The sequence below is a fragment of the Hirsutella rhossiliensis genome, assembly GCF_020360975.1.
Source record: "Hirsutella rhossiliensis strain HR02 chromosome Unknown scaffold00021, whole genome shotgun sequence".
Classification (NCBI taxonomy): domain Eukaryota; kingdom Fungi; phylum Ascomycota; class Sordariomycetes; order Hypocreales; family Ophiocordycipitaceae; genus Hirsutella; species Hirsutella rhossiliensis.
In genome coordinates, this window is record NW_025408687.1 from 740196 (window position 1) to 758753 (window position 18558).

The following is an 18558-nucleotide window of genomic DNA, read 5'->3' on the forward strand; positions in this document are numbered from 1 at the left end:
GGCATGGAGCAGCCGAGGGATGGAGCGTTGTTGGAGCGAGCCCGACTATCTAGGCGAATCTCCGTGTGTCGTGATGCACAAGCTGGACGATGGGACGATGAAGACGAAGCTGGGTGATTATGTGTGTACAGAGTAGCGAATGCGAGGTTCGCGATCCGCTGCTTGTGCTTCGTGCTACAAGCATAAAGAGGTACGTACCTAAGCTACTCCGTGCAGCCTGCCTGGGCAGGACACGCTTATCTTATCGTATCATATCTAATCTTATCAAATCAGCCGCAAGCTTCATTCGCTCTGTTTTTCCCTACTTCGTGCTTTCATACACATTTCTCAGGACTCCATTCCTCCTCCATCCCTCGCGTTCTCATCCACGCCCTTGCCATCGCGACCGACGAGCCGGCTGAACCGCCGCCCCTCCGCGCCTTGTCACGGCCTGGTGGTGAGTCTGCCGACGCGGCGCAGCATGGTGGCCAAGCTCAAACAGAAACTGCAGCGCGCCAAACAACTCGCCTGCAACTTTCTCGGCCTGTCATCCGCCGCCGCAGACGTCGCAGAATCTACAGACGGCACGAAAGCACATGGCGGCCCCGTCACAGTCATGGAGCAGCAAGCACACCAAGACGCCGACGCCCGCTCCATTGTGAGTCAAGCCAGCCTCAAGCGGACGAGCCCCCATGACGAAGACGATGGCGGCGGCGAGTGGCAAACCGTCACCCGGCCAAGCAAAAAGGCCAAAAAGGCCAAAAAGGCCCCCCGCCCCGGAAAGGGCTATCCCGCTCTCACCTTTTCTTCCAAAGCTCGCCTCAACTCCAAAATCAACCTCAACCAGCTGCGCGACCTGGTCCTCTACATCTTTGCCGATGGCAGCGGGCCTCAGTGGATCGACGTCTCCCACCGACCTCAGTTCCGGAAAATCGTCGTCATCATGATCCCGGGACTCGAGGAAGCCATGTTCAAGGAGAGCGCCGATTTCGCCACCTACAACGACACCGGCGCAGACGCCGAGCCGAGCCTGCTCACCTCCCCAGACGACTATTACCCGCGCGTCCTCAAAAAGGAGCAGCTCTCCCCGGCTCTGCAGACTTTTGCAGACATGTTCCCTCACCTGTGGCCTGTCAGAACGCCCGGCGACGACAAGCACGCAAAGATGCATTCCCCCATGGCAGCAATGCTCACCGCGCCTGTGCCCAAGGAGAAGACTTCCAAGCAGGGCGGCGTCAAGCCAGCCACCGAGCCTCAAGGCTGGAAAAACGAGAGGACGCGAATCACCGAGCTCCTTGCCTCTGTTGATGAACTCGCAGACAATGGCTTCCTCCTCCATCCAACCCTGCTCCCAGAGGGCGAGCGGCGGCAAAGTTTTGTCGCCCCCGAGGGCTGGGCCATTACCAAGGTCGACAAGCTTGAGGACGGCGACGTGCCCGAGGCCGAGATTGAGAGTGGCTGTGTAACGGCAGGCCGAGAGGTCTTGGCGCTGGACTGTGAAATGTGCATGACTGGCGAAAATGAGTTTGCCCTGACGCGCATCAGCATCGTCGACTGGGACGGCGAGGTGGTCATGGACGAGCTCGTCAAGCCCGACAAACCCATTGTCGACTACGTCACTCGCTTCTCTGGAATCACAGAGGAGATGCTTGCCCCCGTCACGACGACGCTGCGCGACATTCAGCAAAGACTGGTAGACATCTTACACCCGCGCACCATACTCGTCGGCCACTCCCTCGAGTCCGACACCAAGGCGATGCAGCTGTCGCACCCATTCATCGTCGACACATCCATGCTGTTCCCCCATCCTCGGGGCCCTCCGCTCAAGTCGTCTCTCAAGTGGCTCGCCCAAAAGTACCTGTCGCGCGAGATCCAGAAGGGCGGCGCCCACGGCCACAACAGCATCGAAGATGCCAAGACGTGCCTCGACCTCGTCAAGCAGAAGTGCGAAAAGGGGAAGCTGTGGGGCGCCTCGGACTCCCAGGGCGAGAACCTGTTTCGCCGCCTCGCCAGGGCGGGCACCACGTACAAAGCCCAGGGTGGCACCGCGGCCCTGGGCGGCGTCGAGTCGGGCAAGACGAGCGCCGCCATCGACTGGGGCGACCCGTCCAAGGGGCAGGGCGCCGGGGCGACGTTTCAGCTCGGCTGCCGGTCCGACGACGAGGTGGCAGCCAACGTGATCCGTGCCGTGCAGGGCGACCCGGACGGCAAGGAGATCCGTGCCGGCGGCGTCGACTTTGTCTGGGCGCGGATGCGCGAGCTCGAGGCCCTGCAGGGGTGGTGGAACAGGAACCGCGTCGACAAGGCCAACACCGACGGCGGCCCGCCCGGCGACGAGCTCCCCGAGGACGACGACGAAGCCGCCGCCGCCGTCTCGCCCCTCGAGCGGGCCCTCGCCCAGCTGGCGGCACGCCTCGCCCGCATCCACGAGGCCCTGCCCGCCTGCACGGGCCTCATTGTCTACAGCGGCTCGGGCGACCCGCGCGACATGGCGCGGCTGCAGCAGATGCACGCCCGCTGGCGCAAGGAGTATAACACACCCGGCTCCAAGTGGGACGAGCTCAGCGTCCAGTGGACCGACGCCGAGAACCAGCTCCTGCGCCAGGCGGTGCAAAAGGCCCGCTCCGGCATCGCCTTTATCGGCGTCAAGTGAGGTTTGTGCTGGGGCTCCGGGGTTCCAGAGGAGAGGGGTGGGGAGGAGGCGTGCTTTGTCCAGAGGCCGGGGTGATCGTGACGGCCTGGCTGGGGACAGTCTACAAGACATTTCATGAGAAACATGCTGGGACCTCACGAGACATGGAATGACCAAGCCATGTGTCAAAAACTTTGTATATAACGACGTGTCATTATCTGGACAGTCACCGGCGGCAGGGAGGTGGGTATTCCACGCCCGGCATCACCCATCACGAGCCCGGCTAAACCGCACCAAAGCCGCGTCGGTGTTGCCTCTCGTGTCGATTACGCTACCATCTCGCTCTGTCCGGCCAACCAACCGCCCAGTTCAAGTACACCGAACGTATGCGCTATGCAGCATGTACATCGCTTCGCTTGCCGCTCCCGAAATCCCCATCCGTCACCATCCTAATACCTTGGATCCCAGGCCCATGAGGCCCCGCCCGCGTCTGGCCCTCCAGCCAGTAGCTGCCAAGCCAAGAGCTACTTGCATCGGCCTTGTTTTTGCACGCCCGCCACAATTATGAAAACAGTCTGAAGAGGGATGGAGCCTATTCATTCCTCCCCCCGGCATCCCCCCAAGTAGAGAATCGCTCGGATGAACGGTAGAAAAGCAGCACCAGAGCAGCCCGTGTCGAAACTCGGCTGTCACTCGGTCGCGGGGCATGTCTCGTCTCTGCAATGTGCCGCGACAGGCCACGGCGGTGGAGCAAAAAGTGCGGTGCAACGCGTGCCATGCTCAGGTCCTGTGGATTCAGTCGAGTCTCCTCCGCGAGCCTGCGGCGCCGAATCTATACATGTGGTGCGCGACCCGTCTCTCGGATAAAATGAAATGCCGTAAATCGTCATTTTTGGTACAAGAAACGTGTTGACAAAGAAAACATGACAGGCGTCGAGGTGTACGATGTCAAGAGCATTATGTCCTGTGCCGGTTGAGATGCGCCGTGTCTGAGCTCCACAGAGCATCCGTAGTTTGCGTCGCGCTCATGATCGCTTGCCAACGGATCCGTCATTCACCAACTCTGCCGAGCTTTCTAGCAAGTCGGTAGGCGGGTGATCAGGGTCGACCCGGCTGATGCCGTGTTGCGGGACCGTGCCGAAGCTTGCGGGCCGCTCGCCTGGCTTCTCCTGCAGTTCAACCTCTGTAAGCTCGCGTGGAGACTCAATGGACGACTTGGACGACAAGCGGCGCGACGAGCCCGTGCGCTCAAAGGGCAGAGGCGACGAGTTGCCCAAGTTTGGGTGGTGCTCCCGCGTAGACCCGCCATCCAGGGTACCCCGATCCGACGGTACACCCGAGACGGATTCCAGGAGGCTGAGCGACGACAGTGGCCGGTTGTCCATCGAGCCCGCGGCAGAGTTTCTCTTGGAGCTCTTCCGCGGTATGGCCGGCAGGCCCAGGTCGGCATCGAGGAAGCCGATCCGTGCCACACCAGCCGCAGGCTCGTTCGACTCCTGACCTGGTCGGCCGTCCACGGGGCTCGCCGGCTCTGAGCCGGACGTGTGAGGATCTCCCGTGTCAGTCAACAGCTCGTCAGGCCGACGCTTGACAGAGCGCTTCGCCCGAAGCTTGTCGTCGTCGTCATCGTCGGAATCAATCGGTCCGTTCCGCAAGACTCCCATCGCGACAGGGATGCCCTCTGGTGGCGTCTCATCGCCGAATCCCCCGTTCCGCACCATGGCCGGGGGCATTCTCGAACTTCTCACGACCTCGAAGCCCTTGCCCTTTTCCTTTGTCTTATTCTTGAACATGCTCCGGAACCAGCCCGTCGCCGTCGCCACAGGTCCCGTGGGATCGGCCGGCCCCGTACCCAGCTTCCGGCCTGGTCCCTCCGAGTTAAGGGCAGGCCCCCGGACGCCGTAGTAGAAGTCGACCTCTCGCGTGGCGTAGTCGGGGCGGTTGGGCGGGAGATTCATGGTCGCGTTGGGCGGCGCTGGAGTGGCGCCCCGAGTTATCTCCTCGCCCGCCTCTGCCGGTTCGCCGGCCGGACCGCTGGCTTGAGCGACCTGCTTCGGATCGACTGAGCCCCGGGGCAAGTCCGAGACGGACAGCTCTTTCGAGGATTCGGTTCGCCGACGGGGGGGTCGATAGTAAGGGTCAGAGGCCTCCATGGCAACAGGGACCGCGTGTCGGGGCATGGCGCCGGATCCCAGGAACGAAAAGGCCGTCGTCTCGCCCGGCGTCCCAGGCACGTACGAGCTGGTGGATGTCTCCCTGTTGCGGTGCCCGCCCGAGTACATGTCGATGCTATCGAGTGCCGAGCTGCTCCTGTGGCGCTGGTGCGCGGCCAGGCCCCTGAGACTAGCACTCGAGCGCGAGCGCACCCTGCCGCCTGGCATCACGTATCCTGCCCTGCTCCCGTCCTCCATGTCCAGAATGGCCGTCTGTGACAGCTGGCTGGCCCGCTTAGGCCCCGCTCGGTGCGTCTCGCGGCGGGACAGCTGCCGCATTCCAAAGATCTTGGCAAGACCACCTCGCCTAAGGCCGGTCACGCCATCCCCACCGGCTCCGAGCATCCGCGCAATCACCTCAACCATGGTCTGCAAGGCGCTCAAGAAGAAGCCGAGGATCAGCACAGAGCCGTGAATGAGGAAGATGGCGTAGCCGATCCATCCCTTGGGCCCCTCGGTGACGCCGAGGCTCGGGACAAAGGCAACCATGAGCAGGATGGTGATGGCTCGCAGGAAGGAGAAGAGGGTGTGGTAGGCGTTCATCGAGGTCGAGGGGTGGAATGGGCGAAAGGCGTGCAGGGTGAAGATTTGGATGACCTCGCATATGGCGAGCAGCACCACCTGGGCGACCCCGCTGGGCTGGACGGCTCCGATGGCGATGCCGCGGATAAAGTTGAGCAGCACGGGTATCAGGGCAAAGGCAGCCACCTCATCCGAGTATGTGTTGTAGAGGGGCCCGAATCGGAGGACGGTGGGCAGGTCGTCGAAGAGAACCGATTTAGGCCGAGTCTTGATGACGAGAATGAGGATCCAAGTGGCAGCGACCATGAGCAGCACCAGGGTCAGGACGGCCAGGGCAACGGTATACGGGGGAGAGTCGCGGGCAACGACGAGGTGGAACGTCGAGAGCGCCACGACGGGCATGAGCATGTAGTTGAAGACGATGCGAACAACGTTGCCGATGCTAAAGGGAATGTTCTTGGCGCGCAGGTCCTCCTCGGAGATGTTGTTGATCTTACGCCACAGCCACTGGACGAGGAAGCAGCCCTGGACTAGGAAAAAGGTGCAGACGACGATGACACAGAGCCAGACCATCATGCCGGGCCAGAGGTCGGTGCTCTGGGCCATACCCACGAGCTGACCGAGCTGGTGCAGGCCGTAGCCCTCTGTGCTGTTGGTGACGTAGATGCCGTCGACGAGGCTATGCCAGGCGGGCGCGTCGGTGACGAGGCTCTGGTTGAACATGAGCGTGGACCAGCCTGCCTGGCTCACGACGGGCTGGTAGAAGCCGGGGTAGCTGAGGGACAGGCCGCCGGTGAGGACGACGAACTGGATGTACTGCAGGCAGTCCCCGAAGCCGGGGGTGACGAGGCGCACGAGGTCGGTGTCTCGCCCATAGTTGGAGGTCCAGTGGAAGATGTTTGTGGTGCCCCAGGGGCTGAAGACGCCGGCAAAGACGACGGCAAAGCCCAGGAAAAGGAGCACAATGAGCGGCAGAAACTTGGGCACCCAGACGGTGCCGCCCAGATCCGGGGTGATGGTGGCCGACATGCAGCCAATGTTGGTCGCCTTTGCGTCGCCGTAGATGATGAGCATGGTGGCGGCAAAGGAGGACAGGGAGTACGACGAGAAGAAGTCGTGACTCAAGTTTACCGAGGGCAGGCCGTCGGGGAGAGAGCTTGCCATGACGGTTTGTGATCAGCACGCCCATGGCCATGCAGAGCCCGAGGAGGGGAAGAGGCGTGACTTACGCATTGTCGAAGTCGAAGACGGGAGCCAAGGGACACGAGCCGTTGACGAGGCCATTCTTGCAGAAGTTGACGGGATCATGCCAGGGCTCGTACGTCAAAACATTGACCCTCCGGAACAGGGTCGTGGCCTTTTTGTTGTCTGCGTCGGGGTCCGGGGTCTCGATGATCTTGCCGTTTGTCTTGTTCGGGTTCGTCCAGTACGAATCATCGGGAGGCGGAAGGGCGTCCTGGTTCTGCGAGCCCGTGACGTTGCCCCATACGATCAGCTGGAGGTTGTGGCTGCCGCTCTGGGTGTCGAACTTTGCGTCGGCGTGCAGAGGCTGCCATTGCAGCGGAGCCGGCGTGTTGGACTGGTACGAGTCGGGCAGGCAGTTTGTGACGGGGATGCGGACGGCGGCGGCAGGAGGAGTGGCGAGGACGAGGAGAAGAGCGACGAAGAGGGTGAGGGAGGCTGGCAAGCGGAAGGTCTTGGACGTCGGATGTCGTCGAGTCGGCGCTTTGGCGGCGGCCTGGAGGCGGCCCGGAGCAGGAAAAGACGCGAAGGCGTCGGGCGATGAGGGCGCGGACCCGGCGCTCAGCTGTTGGCCAAGGGGCTCGCCAGCCCGGCGCAGACGCATCATGGGCCCTCGTCGCCGTCAGAAGCGGCGCATCTTGCAGGGCTTGCAATTTCGTCGGGCGGTGGGTGAGCAGGTCGCGTAAAGCTGCAAAGGCGCCGTCGTCGAGGCGCGCGTATGTGGTGTTTGTGGGTTGGGACCAAGAGTTGGGCGCGGCGGATTGACGATGGTGGAAAATGACGAAGGGGCGGAAGAAGGCCGGCCGGTTGCAGAAGGGCAGAGAACAAGATTAGAGGGCAGTTACAAACTTGGATGAATATTCGACGACGCAGGCAGAGAGAGAGCCAGCCAGCTAGGCAGAAGGCAGGATGGGATCCATATCCACGGGGATGGTAGGTAGCCAAGCCACTAACTGACTCTTTGCCCAGAGGGCGTAACTTAACTACCTGTGCTCCAGTGCTGAGGGAGACGCACAGTGGGGTTCTGGGGGCTGGGCAACCATGGAGAGATATTACATACGAGGCCGCCCCTTTTTTTCCTTTTCTCTACCGTTTCTTTGCCCGTTTAGTTTCTATTCTTATTCTTATTTTCCTCGCCTACTCGTAGTCCCTCTGCTCGACACACGCCGTCTTCGTAGCCAATCTGCCCCATGAATGTCCCAGCCTGATGCTGAGTTTCTCTCCGCCAGGGGGGTCCGTCCAGGGGGGTCCGTCCAGAGAGGTCCGTCCAGAGAGGGGGCGTGCGGGCGAGCGAGCGGCTGACAGTGCCCGGGCAGCGGAGAGGGGGCCCTGGAAGAAAAACGGAGATGCATACTGCAGTGCCAGGTACCGGTACCTCGTGCAACCGTCCGCGCTGGGACAAAAGCCGTGCCAGCAGCCGCCGCCGGCCTTGTCTGCAGCGGCCCAGCCGGGGGAAAGGGACCCCCTAGCGCTTCCTAGCCAGGTACTCTCTACTTGCGCAGCATCTCAGCATGGATGGAAGATGGAAGCACCAAGTCCCGCCGCTGCAGAGGCGGTGCAATGCGCTACTAGGTTAGTAGTAGCCCAGTCCACAAGCAGTGCCCGGCTCAGTTCAGGTACCACCACCACCAAAGAGGAACAAACTTTGAAAACAGCATCACCTGCAACGTGCTCGCTTCTAAGTTAATACTCCGTACATACACGCAGCGCAACCCTCTTGGGCCATGTCTGAGGCAGCGCGGTCGCGTCCCGTACCCAGTCGCATTCTGCCGTACACATCAACATCAGGATATGCGTGTATGGGGTTTTTTTGCATCATGGCGCCCGCACCGCACCGCCCGTCGCACATGGAATTCCAGCTGCTTTCTCCTCTCACGTAATTGGAAGACTGCTGCTGCTGCTGCTGCTGCTGACGCCCTTTTGTTGCCCTTTCATGCGAATATATGCTCGAGCGGGCGCACTTTGTCCTCCGTTCGGTAATTCTACCGAGTACGTACAGTACAGTTCTGTACATGCATGCATGCATGATGAGGGCCAAGTCAAGGCAGGGAGCCTGCCTGGTCCGACGACTCTCTCTCGCTCTCCCTGCCTTTGTGCTACCATGCTGGCCGGACCTTGACCTTGTATAATTACACACAAAGTCGGATCCGGATTCGAGCCTATGCATTCGTCGTCTCCAACAGCCCCGGTGCCCACGGCAGCTTCTCCTGCTTGCCCTTTCCTTTCTTTTTCCCTTTTCCTTTTCCTCTCCGCCGATCGGCAAAACGCCACGCCTCCCGCCCCTCCACGCGCCCCTCAACCACCTTCTCTGCCTCTCTCTAATACCCCTCTGCCCTACCCATGCCTACCTTGCCAATGTAAGCCAAAGGTGAGATGCTAGGCCCGCGAGGGTAAGCGGAGACTCGACCCTAGCGCCCTGCTTCAAGAATAGCAGCTTCTTGATCTTCTTGCTGGTCATCATCCACTGCAGTGCGGCTCCTCGCTACCTCGGTGCTACGTATCCGTACGTCGTACTGTAGGTACCTACTGTAACTGCACTGTACCTCGCCATCCTCGCCTGCCAGCTTCGCCTCTGCCCATCAACAACAACACAACACCATCCGCAGATACGAATGCCCAATCAGACTTGGCGCCCCTCTCTCGCGTCTCCCGACCCGACCCTCCTTCGTCTCACTGTTGCTGCCACACGCCCTTTTCCCCAACCCACCACCCGTCTCCTATCCGTATATCCATCCATACATCACGGGCAATTGCCCTCACCTGCACCCGTGAAACACCATCCATCCTCTGGCGTCACCGCCCTTTTCCAGCCTTCTTTCAAGCCATCTCGGCCTTTTCGTGTCTTGCTGGTCCCCATTTTGCGCCACACTCGACTCCCCTTGACAATGTTTCAACAAAAGCCATAGCTAAGTACCTGTCTGCCGAGTGCCGGCCCTCCGTTTCCAGCGACACCCCAGGTAACACTCGAGTCGCAAATCGTATGCAGCCTCACACCGAACACACAAACTCAGCTGCTGCGCTTGCGCTTGCCCTTTGCCTCAGAAAGTAGCTTGTAGTCAACCTCGACTTCTTCCATCTTCCCCCTGGCCCTCCATGCTTCCACTTGCACCCGCAAGCAGCGCTCAACCGCATGCGCTTCCGCCATGTCCCTGAGCGGCAGGCCCGTCGCCAATTGACCGCAAAGTACGTACGAATCGAACCCGGCAAGATGCTGCATGCGACCTTGAATCTCATCGCTTGAAACCTGCATCGACCCCAACGTGCCCTGCGTCTCTCCGCCTTTGGGCGTTGCTTCCAAAGGCAGCCTCTTGGATGACAGCCTCCTCGAGTGCCCTCCAGGCATTCTGCCCCGCCTGCCTTGAATGAGATACCGGCGAGGGTCAGCATGGGACTCGATGCTTGTTGAACGTTTTCTCGAAACCATCCTGCTTGGCAATCGGGCCCTCTGTCCGACCAAGTCAGCTGCAAGCCCGTCTTCGTCCGTCTGCCCTCTCGGCCGCCCGCATCCAGGTTCGCTCGTAGGCGATGGGCTCCTCATGAGCAGAGTTTGAGCCATGTGAGAATACTGCTTGTTCAGGTGCGACAGCCTCGGTCGACCTGCATCGGGCGTACTGCTTGCATCTCGAATTACCGCTTGGGGGCTGCACTGCTGCTGTCCGCCTTCGCGATCCTGCTGCTCAAGGTCCTAGCCTAGGACAGGAACGGATGGAGGGCTCCCCATGTGCATCGAGTCCAAAAGACCCCAACCCCCTTCTCTTCCAGCTTGGGGGACGCAGCTGAAAGTAAAGTCGGGTGCCGTCATTACACCGGAGCTCTCTGCTGTCGAGCCCATGGCTGATTGAAATAACCCTTCAGCGACGGCAGGCGTACGTGCTTGGTTGCGCCGAGCCTGTGTCTGTCTCGGGGCGGTAGCCTGACGCCCGCCACTAGATCTAAGTGAAGTGCGTAGTCTTTCACCTCGTAAGTGTCCCGAGGATGGCGGCGTTGGGAAGGGACTGGGCCTGTTCACCCTTGGTGAAGACGGAACATGTCTTGGAACCAAACTTTGAGCGCTGGGAACGACTCGAGGCGACAAAGCAGGGCGGCTGTTTCTTTCGTCTGCAACGACACTTTGGCCTCTCCGGGAAAACGGCGTGTCAAGGTCCCCGCGAGGCAGGTGATGCGGGCGCAAGACTTCAAGCTCGTCCGCCGACGATTGTGAGCCTGCCGCTTCCAAGTCTCCCTGCATCCGGTTCAGCGCTGATTTGCTGAGAGGCTGCAAGGGCTGTCGAAAATCGGGGCCTGGGCGCTCAGCCTGTGACGCGTCATGGACTGGCCCCGGCTCTCCGACAGTTGCCGTGTCGTCGCTAGCGATCTGAAAACCTTGGTTCCGCGTCGAGTGAAAGTATCGCTGAATGTCTGCACCCTTTCGTAGCTTCGGATTCGGCCGCTCAAGGGGCGGCTCAGCCTTGGCAGGCCGTGGCGGTATCAATACGTCAACTGTCTCGCCCGCGCCATCGTTATCGGTAGTGTTACTGTCTTTGCGGGCCATATCGACTCTGCTCACCGTCTTCATACTCACTCGGACTGGCCCGGCGGCTGGCTCTTCCTGGGGCTGGAATCCTTGAGGGGCCTTGCACTGTCTCTCATGTTCAAGATCAGACTCTGCTGCGCACATGTTGGTGCTTGGCGAGGAATCACCGAGAGGGAGCTCGTTCAGCAGGTCAAGGATGTCTGCGTCATCCCAAGAGGAAGCGCCAGCAGGGTCGTAGCCTTGGCCGTCACTGGCAAGGCTTCGTCAATGCCAACTGACCTTCTCTGTTCTTGCAGCCCGTCCGTGGTCAAGGCTCGACTTACGTTGGAAACGGCAGCCCCCTTTCGCAGCGCTTCTCCGAAAAGTCCCCGACAACCTGACTTTCATCATTCTTCGAAGCAGCGTACAGCTCTCGACACAGCTTCTCAAAGCACTCAATGAGACCTTTCTCATCAGCGAACAAGACCTCGTCCTTCAAAGGCGACACGTTGGGGTCATAGCTGCCCGGGGGACATCGAACATCCAACCGCACAAAGGGGCTCGCGTGCGACTTGGTAGACCCTATTCTCGCCATGTGCTCCGAGAACTGGGACTTGAGGGCGCTGACAATTCTTTTCGGGAGCCCTCTCGTTGGTGAAACAGGCCTCTGGTCGACTGATATGAAAGAGCCCTTGCCGGTAATGGCCTTGACATCGCAGTCTGGCCTTGGAAGAAAGGCATCTAGCACGAACCCCTTTGGCTGCTGATCGTGTATTGAAATGCCACGGTTATTCTCCCCGACGGTCATGTGCACGCAATTGGTGGCCAAGCCTCCGCCAAATATTTGGAGGGTTGCCTCCCTCACCGTCGGTGAGCCATTCGGGGAATACGACCAAGATTGGGAGCCGTCGTCGGTTACTCTAAAGGATAGCTTGAGATGCGGCCGCGCCAGGGCGTAGCTCTTGAGAAGACTTTTGATGCTCGACACGGACTTGTTCCTCTCCTTGATGAAGAGCTGTTTCCTTGCAGGCATATTCTTGAAGAGTTGGGTGGCTTGTACGGTGGTGCCGACGGGCGCGGAAACCGGCCGCCTTTGTTCAACTCCCCCGACAGCAAAACGCAGCTGCAGCCGCGAAGCAACTGGATCGCCAGACACCTTTGTAGTGATGGCGATGGAGGAAACGGCATTGGCACTGGCCAAGGCTTCCCCGCGGAACCCCAGCGTCTTGCCGCCTTTGGTCTGCAACTCACCAAAGCTCCTCAGCTTGCTCGTGTGTGCCCTGCGGCCCAGCGACTCAAAGTCCTGCACCGCGATGCCGTGACCATTGTCTCGGACGGAGATTTTCTCCAGGGTGTCTGCGGAGATGGAAATCTCGACCGTGGTTGCTCGAGCGTCGATGGCGTTGTCCAGCAGCTCCTTGACAAGATGATACGGAGAGGCGATGTTTGTCGAGGCGCCGAGCAAGCGGACGGTGGCTTGAGGGAGGGCGGATATGGCCATTATCCCTGAAAACGCACAAGATGACGAGAAGATGGCGTAGATTGCCTGATCAACGGCGAATACTCAGTTTCTCGAGATTCTGCCGCGATATAAGAGGCATCAGATGACCAGTATGCAAGGATTCATGCCGTGATATACGACTGCTGGCCGCGGTTTCGGCTTGAACAGATAGATTGATGTATAGTTGTGGAAGCAGAGGAAGACGCCATGGCGGTGAGCTTCGAGAGAAGTTACCCATCTTCAAGAATTTTCCTAGCCGGTGCTGTTCCGACCGACTTGGGTGAGGAAGGAGCCAGGGAGTCGTCGAGGACACAGGCATCACAGGGTCTTGTATGTATGTAATTACCTGTGGTGGGCAAGTGGGCAAGTGGGCAAGTGGGCAAAGGTACTCCGGACATGCTATGGCGTGCCATAGTTTACAGGGCTGCGTGTATCCGGGCAAAGTACCTGCAAGCAAGGCATACAGTGGAATAGTAGTGCTCTTTGGGGTTCGGCTGCCGACCTTTCTAGAGCGGCGGAGCTAAAGCTGCCCCGCCGCCGCCGCCCTTCTTCAGCCCCGCTGCAGGGAGACCCATCGTCGTCAGCGAGAACCGCCGCCCCTCCAGCAGCCCCTCCAGCAGCCCCTCCAGCAGCCCCTCCAGCAGCCTTTCCATTCCTCCCTCTCCCATTCCCTCGCCCTCTGCAATCCCGGCGACGACGTCGACTCGATCACCCTCACCAACAACCCTCCCAGAATCCCCGCGGTCCCTCCGCCTGCCGACACGCAATGTCTCTCAAGGGCCCCTCCACCTCCCAGCGGCACCACGACGGCTCCGCCCTGCGCGTCGCCATCGTCCACGCCTGCTGGAACATGCACATCATCAAGCCCCTCGTTGCCGGCGCAAAGGAAAAGCTCCTCTCCCACGGCGTCAAGGAGTCCAACATCGTCGTCCAGTCCTGTCCCGGCTCCTGGGAGCTTCCCTTGACCGTCCAGCGGTAAGTCGCATGTCCTTGCTTTCCCCTCGCGACTACTCCGCCGACTGCGGCTGACACGAGCCCCAACGACAGCGTCTTCTCCGCCTCGCAGATCCAGTCCACGTCCACCGGCGGGCCCTCGGCCACCGACCTCCTCGCCTCCTCCGCCACCGACCTGACCGCTCTCGCCAGCGCCGGCGGCGCCGCATCGGGTGCCTTTGACGCCATCATCGCCATCGGGGTGCTCATCAAGGGCGAGACGATGCACTTCGAGTACATTTCCGACGCCGTCTCCCACGGCCTCATGCGCGTCCAGCTCGACACAGGCGTCCCCGTCATATTCGGCGTCCTGACCGTTCTCAGCGACGACCAGGCCAAGTCTCGCGCCGGCGTCGACGGCAAGGGCCACAACCACGGCGAGAGCTGGGCGTCGGCTGCCGTCGAGATGGGCGTCAAGAGGAAGCAATGGGCTGCCGGCAGGATCGAGGGCTGAGAGGGTCAGGCAAGCCAAGAGATAGACGAGGCCGCGGGGGGCGAGGGGGAGAGAAGGGACGCGGTGAGTCTCCTTCTCTTCCCTCATCTGCAGAGCCAACGTGATGGATGAGCAAGTCCTTGTCGGTTCAGACGGCGGATGCTGGAGCACGCATAACGGTAAACTAGCTCTCGCTTAGTTGCGCGGGTCTTGTATACAATGAGCATAGACATACACCCGCGAGTGAGCCATCGTGCCGATCGAGATCACACTAGACGACCACTTCCCCCGATCCTGCAGCGGCATGACTTACGCGCTCGCCAAGCAACCGAACGTGTGAGCACGTATCCAATTAGTCAATTAGCGCGTATAGCCACTTCTATCGTACGCGACGCGAGTTGACCATGAGAACACCAATATCCATCGCATTGTGCCTGCTGACGCCCAATCCGAAATAAGTATCTAGCGCAAGATGTAGGGGCTTTCGGGCGTCGCCAGAATAATGTCCCCCAACATACAAGATAGGGAGCGCCTTTTGCAAGAAGGTGGGAGAAATACAATCGGGGAAAGGGGGGAGGGGGAATCGATGCAAAAGAGATGCCACACAGATTCACCACCATGCAAGAAGAATGTACGTGAAATCGTCCCAAATCACAGCGCCAACTCGCTGCCAAAGCTTTTCCTGCTCCTCCACATGGATCTCTTCTTTTCTCTCTTGGCCTTCATGGCCGCCCAACCTTGCTCGTCATCTTCGTCGGAGCCTTCGCCGGCCTTGTCCACGATCTTGACCGTCGACTTGCTCTTGTCGTCGCTCCAGTTGGAGAGACCTCCCGACATGGTGCTCGCCCGATTGTGGCCGAGTGCGGGCGACGACGGGGCGTGAGACACAGGTCTGTAACGCCCTGGCAGACCGATGTTGCTTCGCTCAGAGGGCGCGATGGACGGAGCGTACCCTGCAGCGGAGCCTCGGATGGATGGAGTTACCAGCTGGGGAGGGTGCATGAAAGACGACGAACTGGGTTGGACCATGCTCATGGTTCGCCCGTGTTCCATCCGGAGAGGCTCCGCCATCGGCTCACCCGTCATGGAGTGCCGGGATGACAGGTCAGCCATGGAAAGATTGCCGGGAAGGCCGGCACCGTAAGGTGGCTGCATCGGTGGCTGCATCGGATGGCCTCCGCCGCCCTGGTTACCAGCCATCATTTGCATGAAATGCATTTGCATTTGCATAAATTGCTGCATTTGCTGCGTCATCTGAATCTGTGCCTGATCGCCAGGCGTGAGCATTGGCGGCGGCATTGGCATTGGGTGCATCATGGGCATGCCGCCCGGCCCATACACCATGTGCTGAGGCATGCCGGCGGCGGCGTCGAAGCCTAGGCCTTGCGGGCCGTTCATGCCCAATCCGGGAGGCATCTTGTGGTCGACACTCGGGCTTCCGCGACGCATGGCGCGCGAGCGCTCCTCGCTTGCAATCACGCCGACGAGGCCACCGGGCGGGAGCGGGCCCTGCTGCGGCAGAGAGAGCTGACCTGCGTCACCGAATGAGAGCGACTCCCTCAGAGCCGGCCTAGCGAGGCTGGCCCCAACGAACGGATCCTGGGGCAGATGTCTCGCGAACGCTGGAAGCGTTGAAGGACGTTTGGCAGCGTTGGCCAGGGACTCGCCCGTCATGGAGGCAGGCCGGGGCCCCAGTGCCGGAGCTCGTAGATTCGAAATGGAGCCCGCGTGGCTCAGTCTGGTGGGCGGCCTGTTTCTGGCTGGGAACCCGTGAGCCTGCAGGATGCCCAGCGGTACGTCTTCGTCCTCATCCTCATCATCCGCCCCGGCGGCAAGATCCGGCGAGGGCGACTTCATCTGGCTGAGCTGGGGTGCGCTCGACGACGGGGGCAGTCCGGAGCGGCCGTTGCGGGCGACGGGAGGGCTGGCGGGTTCTCCCGTGACCTTCATCATTTGCTGCCTGTAGACCGTCATGTGAGCCTCTTGCTTCCTGCGCTGCTTCGCTTGTTGCTTTGATTTCTCCTGCTCGTCCTCATCGTCGTCGTAATTGATGTCGTCTTCGTCGTCACGAGTAGCCACCTGCGTCGCCGTCTCCGCCGTGTCCTGGCGCTCCTTGTCTTGTCGATACCTTTCAAACTCTGCAGGAGTCATAACCTTGTTCTGCTGGGACGGGGTGGAGGATCGCGGCACGTATCGATGGGAGGCTCGTGGTAACCGGGGCAAACTGCCCTCGAACATGTTGTCCTCGGCGAAATTCGAGGCAATGGACTTGGGGAGCACCGTAGAAAACGTGTCCTCGTCTCGTCGATATCGATGAGCTTGAGATCGGCCCGACTTGGCACCGGGGTCCGACAAAATCTTCATTGCAGAGAAAGACTCCTGTAGGAGTTTGGCGTCTTCATCTTCCGCAATGTCCGACGGGCGATCCGAGTATTTGAAGGAACCGACCGCCTGATGGCGAGGTACGGGAGGCGGCACGTCGTACGCAGCCAGCGACAAGTCGTCTTCCCGCGGCGGGCTACCACGCCGGCCAAGGAGCGGCTCGGCTGGCGTCTCATAGTCTGGGCTCAGCGGAGCCGAGTGCACATGCCGGATCCCCGTCAGAGATCTCGGCTCTGCGGCGGCGTCATTCTTGAGCGTCGCCATGCTCGCTCTCTTGTCAAAGGTTGTAAACATGGATCCGAAATCCCCGCCCAAATCCAGGTTCGCCTCCTCTGCGTTGGTCGGTGTGGCCGTGCTGGCAGTCGAAGCCGTCAGGCCGCGCGATCTGCTCTCGCCGCCGTTGTTGTTGTTATTGTTCTGAAGAGTAAGGATGGGAGGAAGATCTGGGACGCGGTTGTCTTGGGGCGGAGGGATGGAGTGTTTCTTCTGCCCGCCAAACGAAAACGTCCGGGTCGCGCGGTCCAGGAAGCTGGACTTGGAGGAACCTCCTCGACTGGGGGATTCTTGAGATGATGAGGTGGTCGGTTGCCGGGCATCGTCCTGCCCCCCGCCGCCACTCAAATCGGTCGAAGAGGGGGCGGTGGATGCATTGCTGTGTCGAGACGAGTTATCGGTCGACGTGGCGTTGGTAGTGTTGGAAACGCCACTCCCACTAGCCTCGTCGTTAGCAAAGCTTGACCAGGACTATCATGTTGCGCGTATAAGGCGAGAAGGCACAGGCAGGAGTCGGGCAGGTCGAGCCGCGTTGTCGGCAGGAGGGGGGGCTTTTTTTTTCAGGGCGCCGTGGACGAGACAGAGCGGTGAAACTGACCGATTGGCCTTGAGGTCGGCAAACATGTTCTCCTCGACGTCGAGGTCCGTCAGGTTGGGCTGGGGAGCAACGACCCTGGAGGCCCTCGCCATGCGCGCGCCGCCGTCGAAGGATCTGCCGGCTGAGACGTCATTCCGCTCGATGACGCGAAAGGACGGCTGTTCCGTCGGGGCAGCGGGAGGGGGCGTCAGTTCGTCGGCGGCCGACTTCCGCTTGGAGAAGGCGACGGAGAATCTAGGCATGTAGAAGGACGGCCGGCAGCGACAGCTCTGATGGCTCTGGAGGAAGGGAAATCGAGGCTGGGATTGAAAACAAGAGTCGTCGTGTTCTTTGGCTTCGATCCGTGTTACGCGCACTAGGGGGCTATACGAGGTGATGCGGTCGTGCAAGGAGTAAAAGCGCCGTTGTCGTGGGTCCCGGGTCGGGGAGCGAACTTGGCGGGCGACACGCTAGCGGACAACTGCATGAAGAGAAGACGCCCAGGTTAATTCTGAGCTTTGTCCATGGATTCAGTCGGGCAGGGGATGGGATGCAGCGCGCGGCGAGGCTGGATGACGAAGGCAAGTTGCTTTTAATGGCAAATGGACCTGAGACCAGTGTAGGCCGGTTGGCCGGACGTGGCAGGCATGCTGTCGCCGTGGGCGCCGTGGGGGACGGAACGGGCAAGGAAAGACTCACATTAATCTCGTCGACAAGAAACAATGGTGCTAGGTGAGAAAGCGGCAACTCGCAAAGACAGCGCTTGGATAAAAACGCGGGTGCAGATCCTCGCAAACGACAATGCCACACGGCCAAAGGACGACGACGACAGAAGGGCTGTCGGACGGTTATTAGGAATGGCGGTGGATAGGAGAAAGATGGGGCGAGACACGCGTATGTAGGAAAAAATAGAAGAGAGAGCGGCGTGAGGAGAAGAGAGCGAGCGGATGAAACCGAGGCAAGAAAAATACAGATCCTGGTCGTGGTAAACACACGGCAACCAAGTACATACGCAGTCCCTCAGTGCGCGCGCGGGTGGGAGGATGTGTATCCGTACATGGGCTCCAAATGCAATCCGAGTCTCAGCCGGGTGTGCTCGAGTCGGGAGGAAAGAGGGGAAGGGGCGGATGGATACGAAGTAGAGAGAGGGAGGCGAAGGGGGTTGAGGGGGTTGAGGGGACAGGGGATCTCAGTCGGGCATCTGGATGGATGGTTTCGTCGTGTAGAGATGGAGAGATGGAGAGATGGAGGGAGATGGAGAGATGGACACCACGGTCAACTACGGCCAGGGTAGGAACGGTTGAGAAGGGAAAGGGAAG

At 60.4% G+C, this 18558-nt stretch overlaps 5 protein-coding genes across 5 annotated transcripts; 2 read left to right on the plus strand and 3 right to left on the minus strand.

Moving 5' to 3' along the window:
• Window positions 1-460: 460 nt before the first annotated feature.
• Window positions 461-2632, plus strand: HRG_11616 (exonuclease domain-containing protein; the record flags this gene model as incomplete). Its single annotated transcript, XM_044870086.1, has 1 exon — window positions 461-2632. The coding sequence occupies one exon, from the start codon at window positions 461-463 to the stop codon at window positions 2630-2632; it is 2172 nt and encodes a 723-aa protein (XP_044714983.1).
• A 1004-nt stretch (window positions 2633-3636) lies between these two features.
• On the minus strand, window positions 3637-7192 carry HRG_11617 (transient receptor potential (TRP) ion channel domain-containing protein; the record flags this gene model as incomplete). Its single annotated transcript, XM_044870087.1, has 2 exons — window positions 3637-6502; window positions 6576-7192. The coding sequence occupies 2 exons, from the start codon at window positions 7190-7192 to the stop codon at window positions 3637-3639; spliced, it is 3483 nt and encodes a 1160-aa protein (XP_044714984.1).
• A 4091-nt stretch (window positions 7193-11283) lies between these two features.
• HRG_11618 (histidine kinase-, DNA gyrase b-, and HSP90-like ATPase domain-containing protein) lies at window positions 11284-12581 on the minus strand (the record flags this gene model as incomplete). The annotated part of the gene is made up of 4 exons (XM_044870088.1): window positions 11284-11351; window positions 11425-11453; window positions 11509-11601; window positions 11653-12581. 4 exons carry the CDS (start codon window positions 12579-12581, stop codon window positions 11284-11286), a joined length of 1119 nt encoding a protein of 372 aa, XP_044714985.1.
• Window positions 12582-13347: 766 nt separating this feature from the next.
• HRG_11619 (6,7-dimethyl-8-ribityllumazine synthase domain-containing protein) lies at window positions 13348-14028 on the plus strand (the record flags this gene model as incomplete). Its single annotated transcript, XM_044870089.1, has 2 exons — window positions 13348-13556; window positions 13629-14028. The coding sequence occupies 2 exons, from the start codon at window positions 13348-13350 to the stop codon at window positions 14026-14028; spliced, it is 609 nt and encodes a 202-aa protein (XP_044714986.1).
• A 630-nt stretch (window positions 14029-14658) lies between these two features.
• Window positions 14659-17502, minus strand: HRG_11620 (uncharacterized protein; the record flags this gene model as incomplete). Its single annotated transcript, XM_044870090.1, has 5 exons — window positions 14659-14960; window positions 15024-15629; window positions 15675-15967; window positions 16019-17101; window positions 17261-17502. 5 exons carry the CDS (start codon window positions 17500-17502, stop codon window positions 14659-14661), a joined length of 2526 nt encoding a protein of 841 aa, XP_044714987.1.
• Between the last annotated feature and the right edge of the window lie 1056 nt (window positions 17503-18558).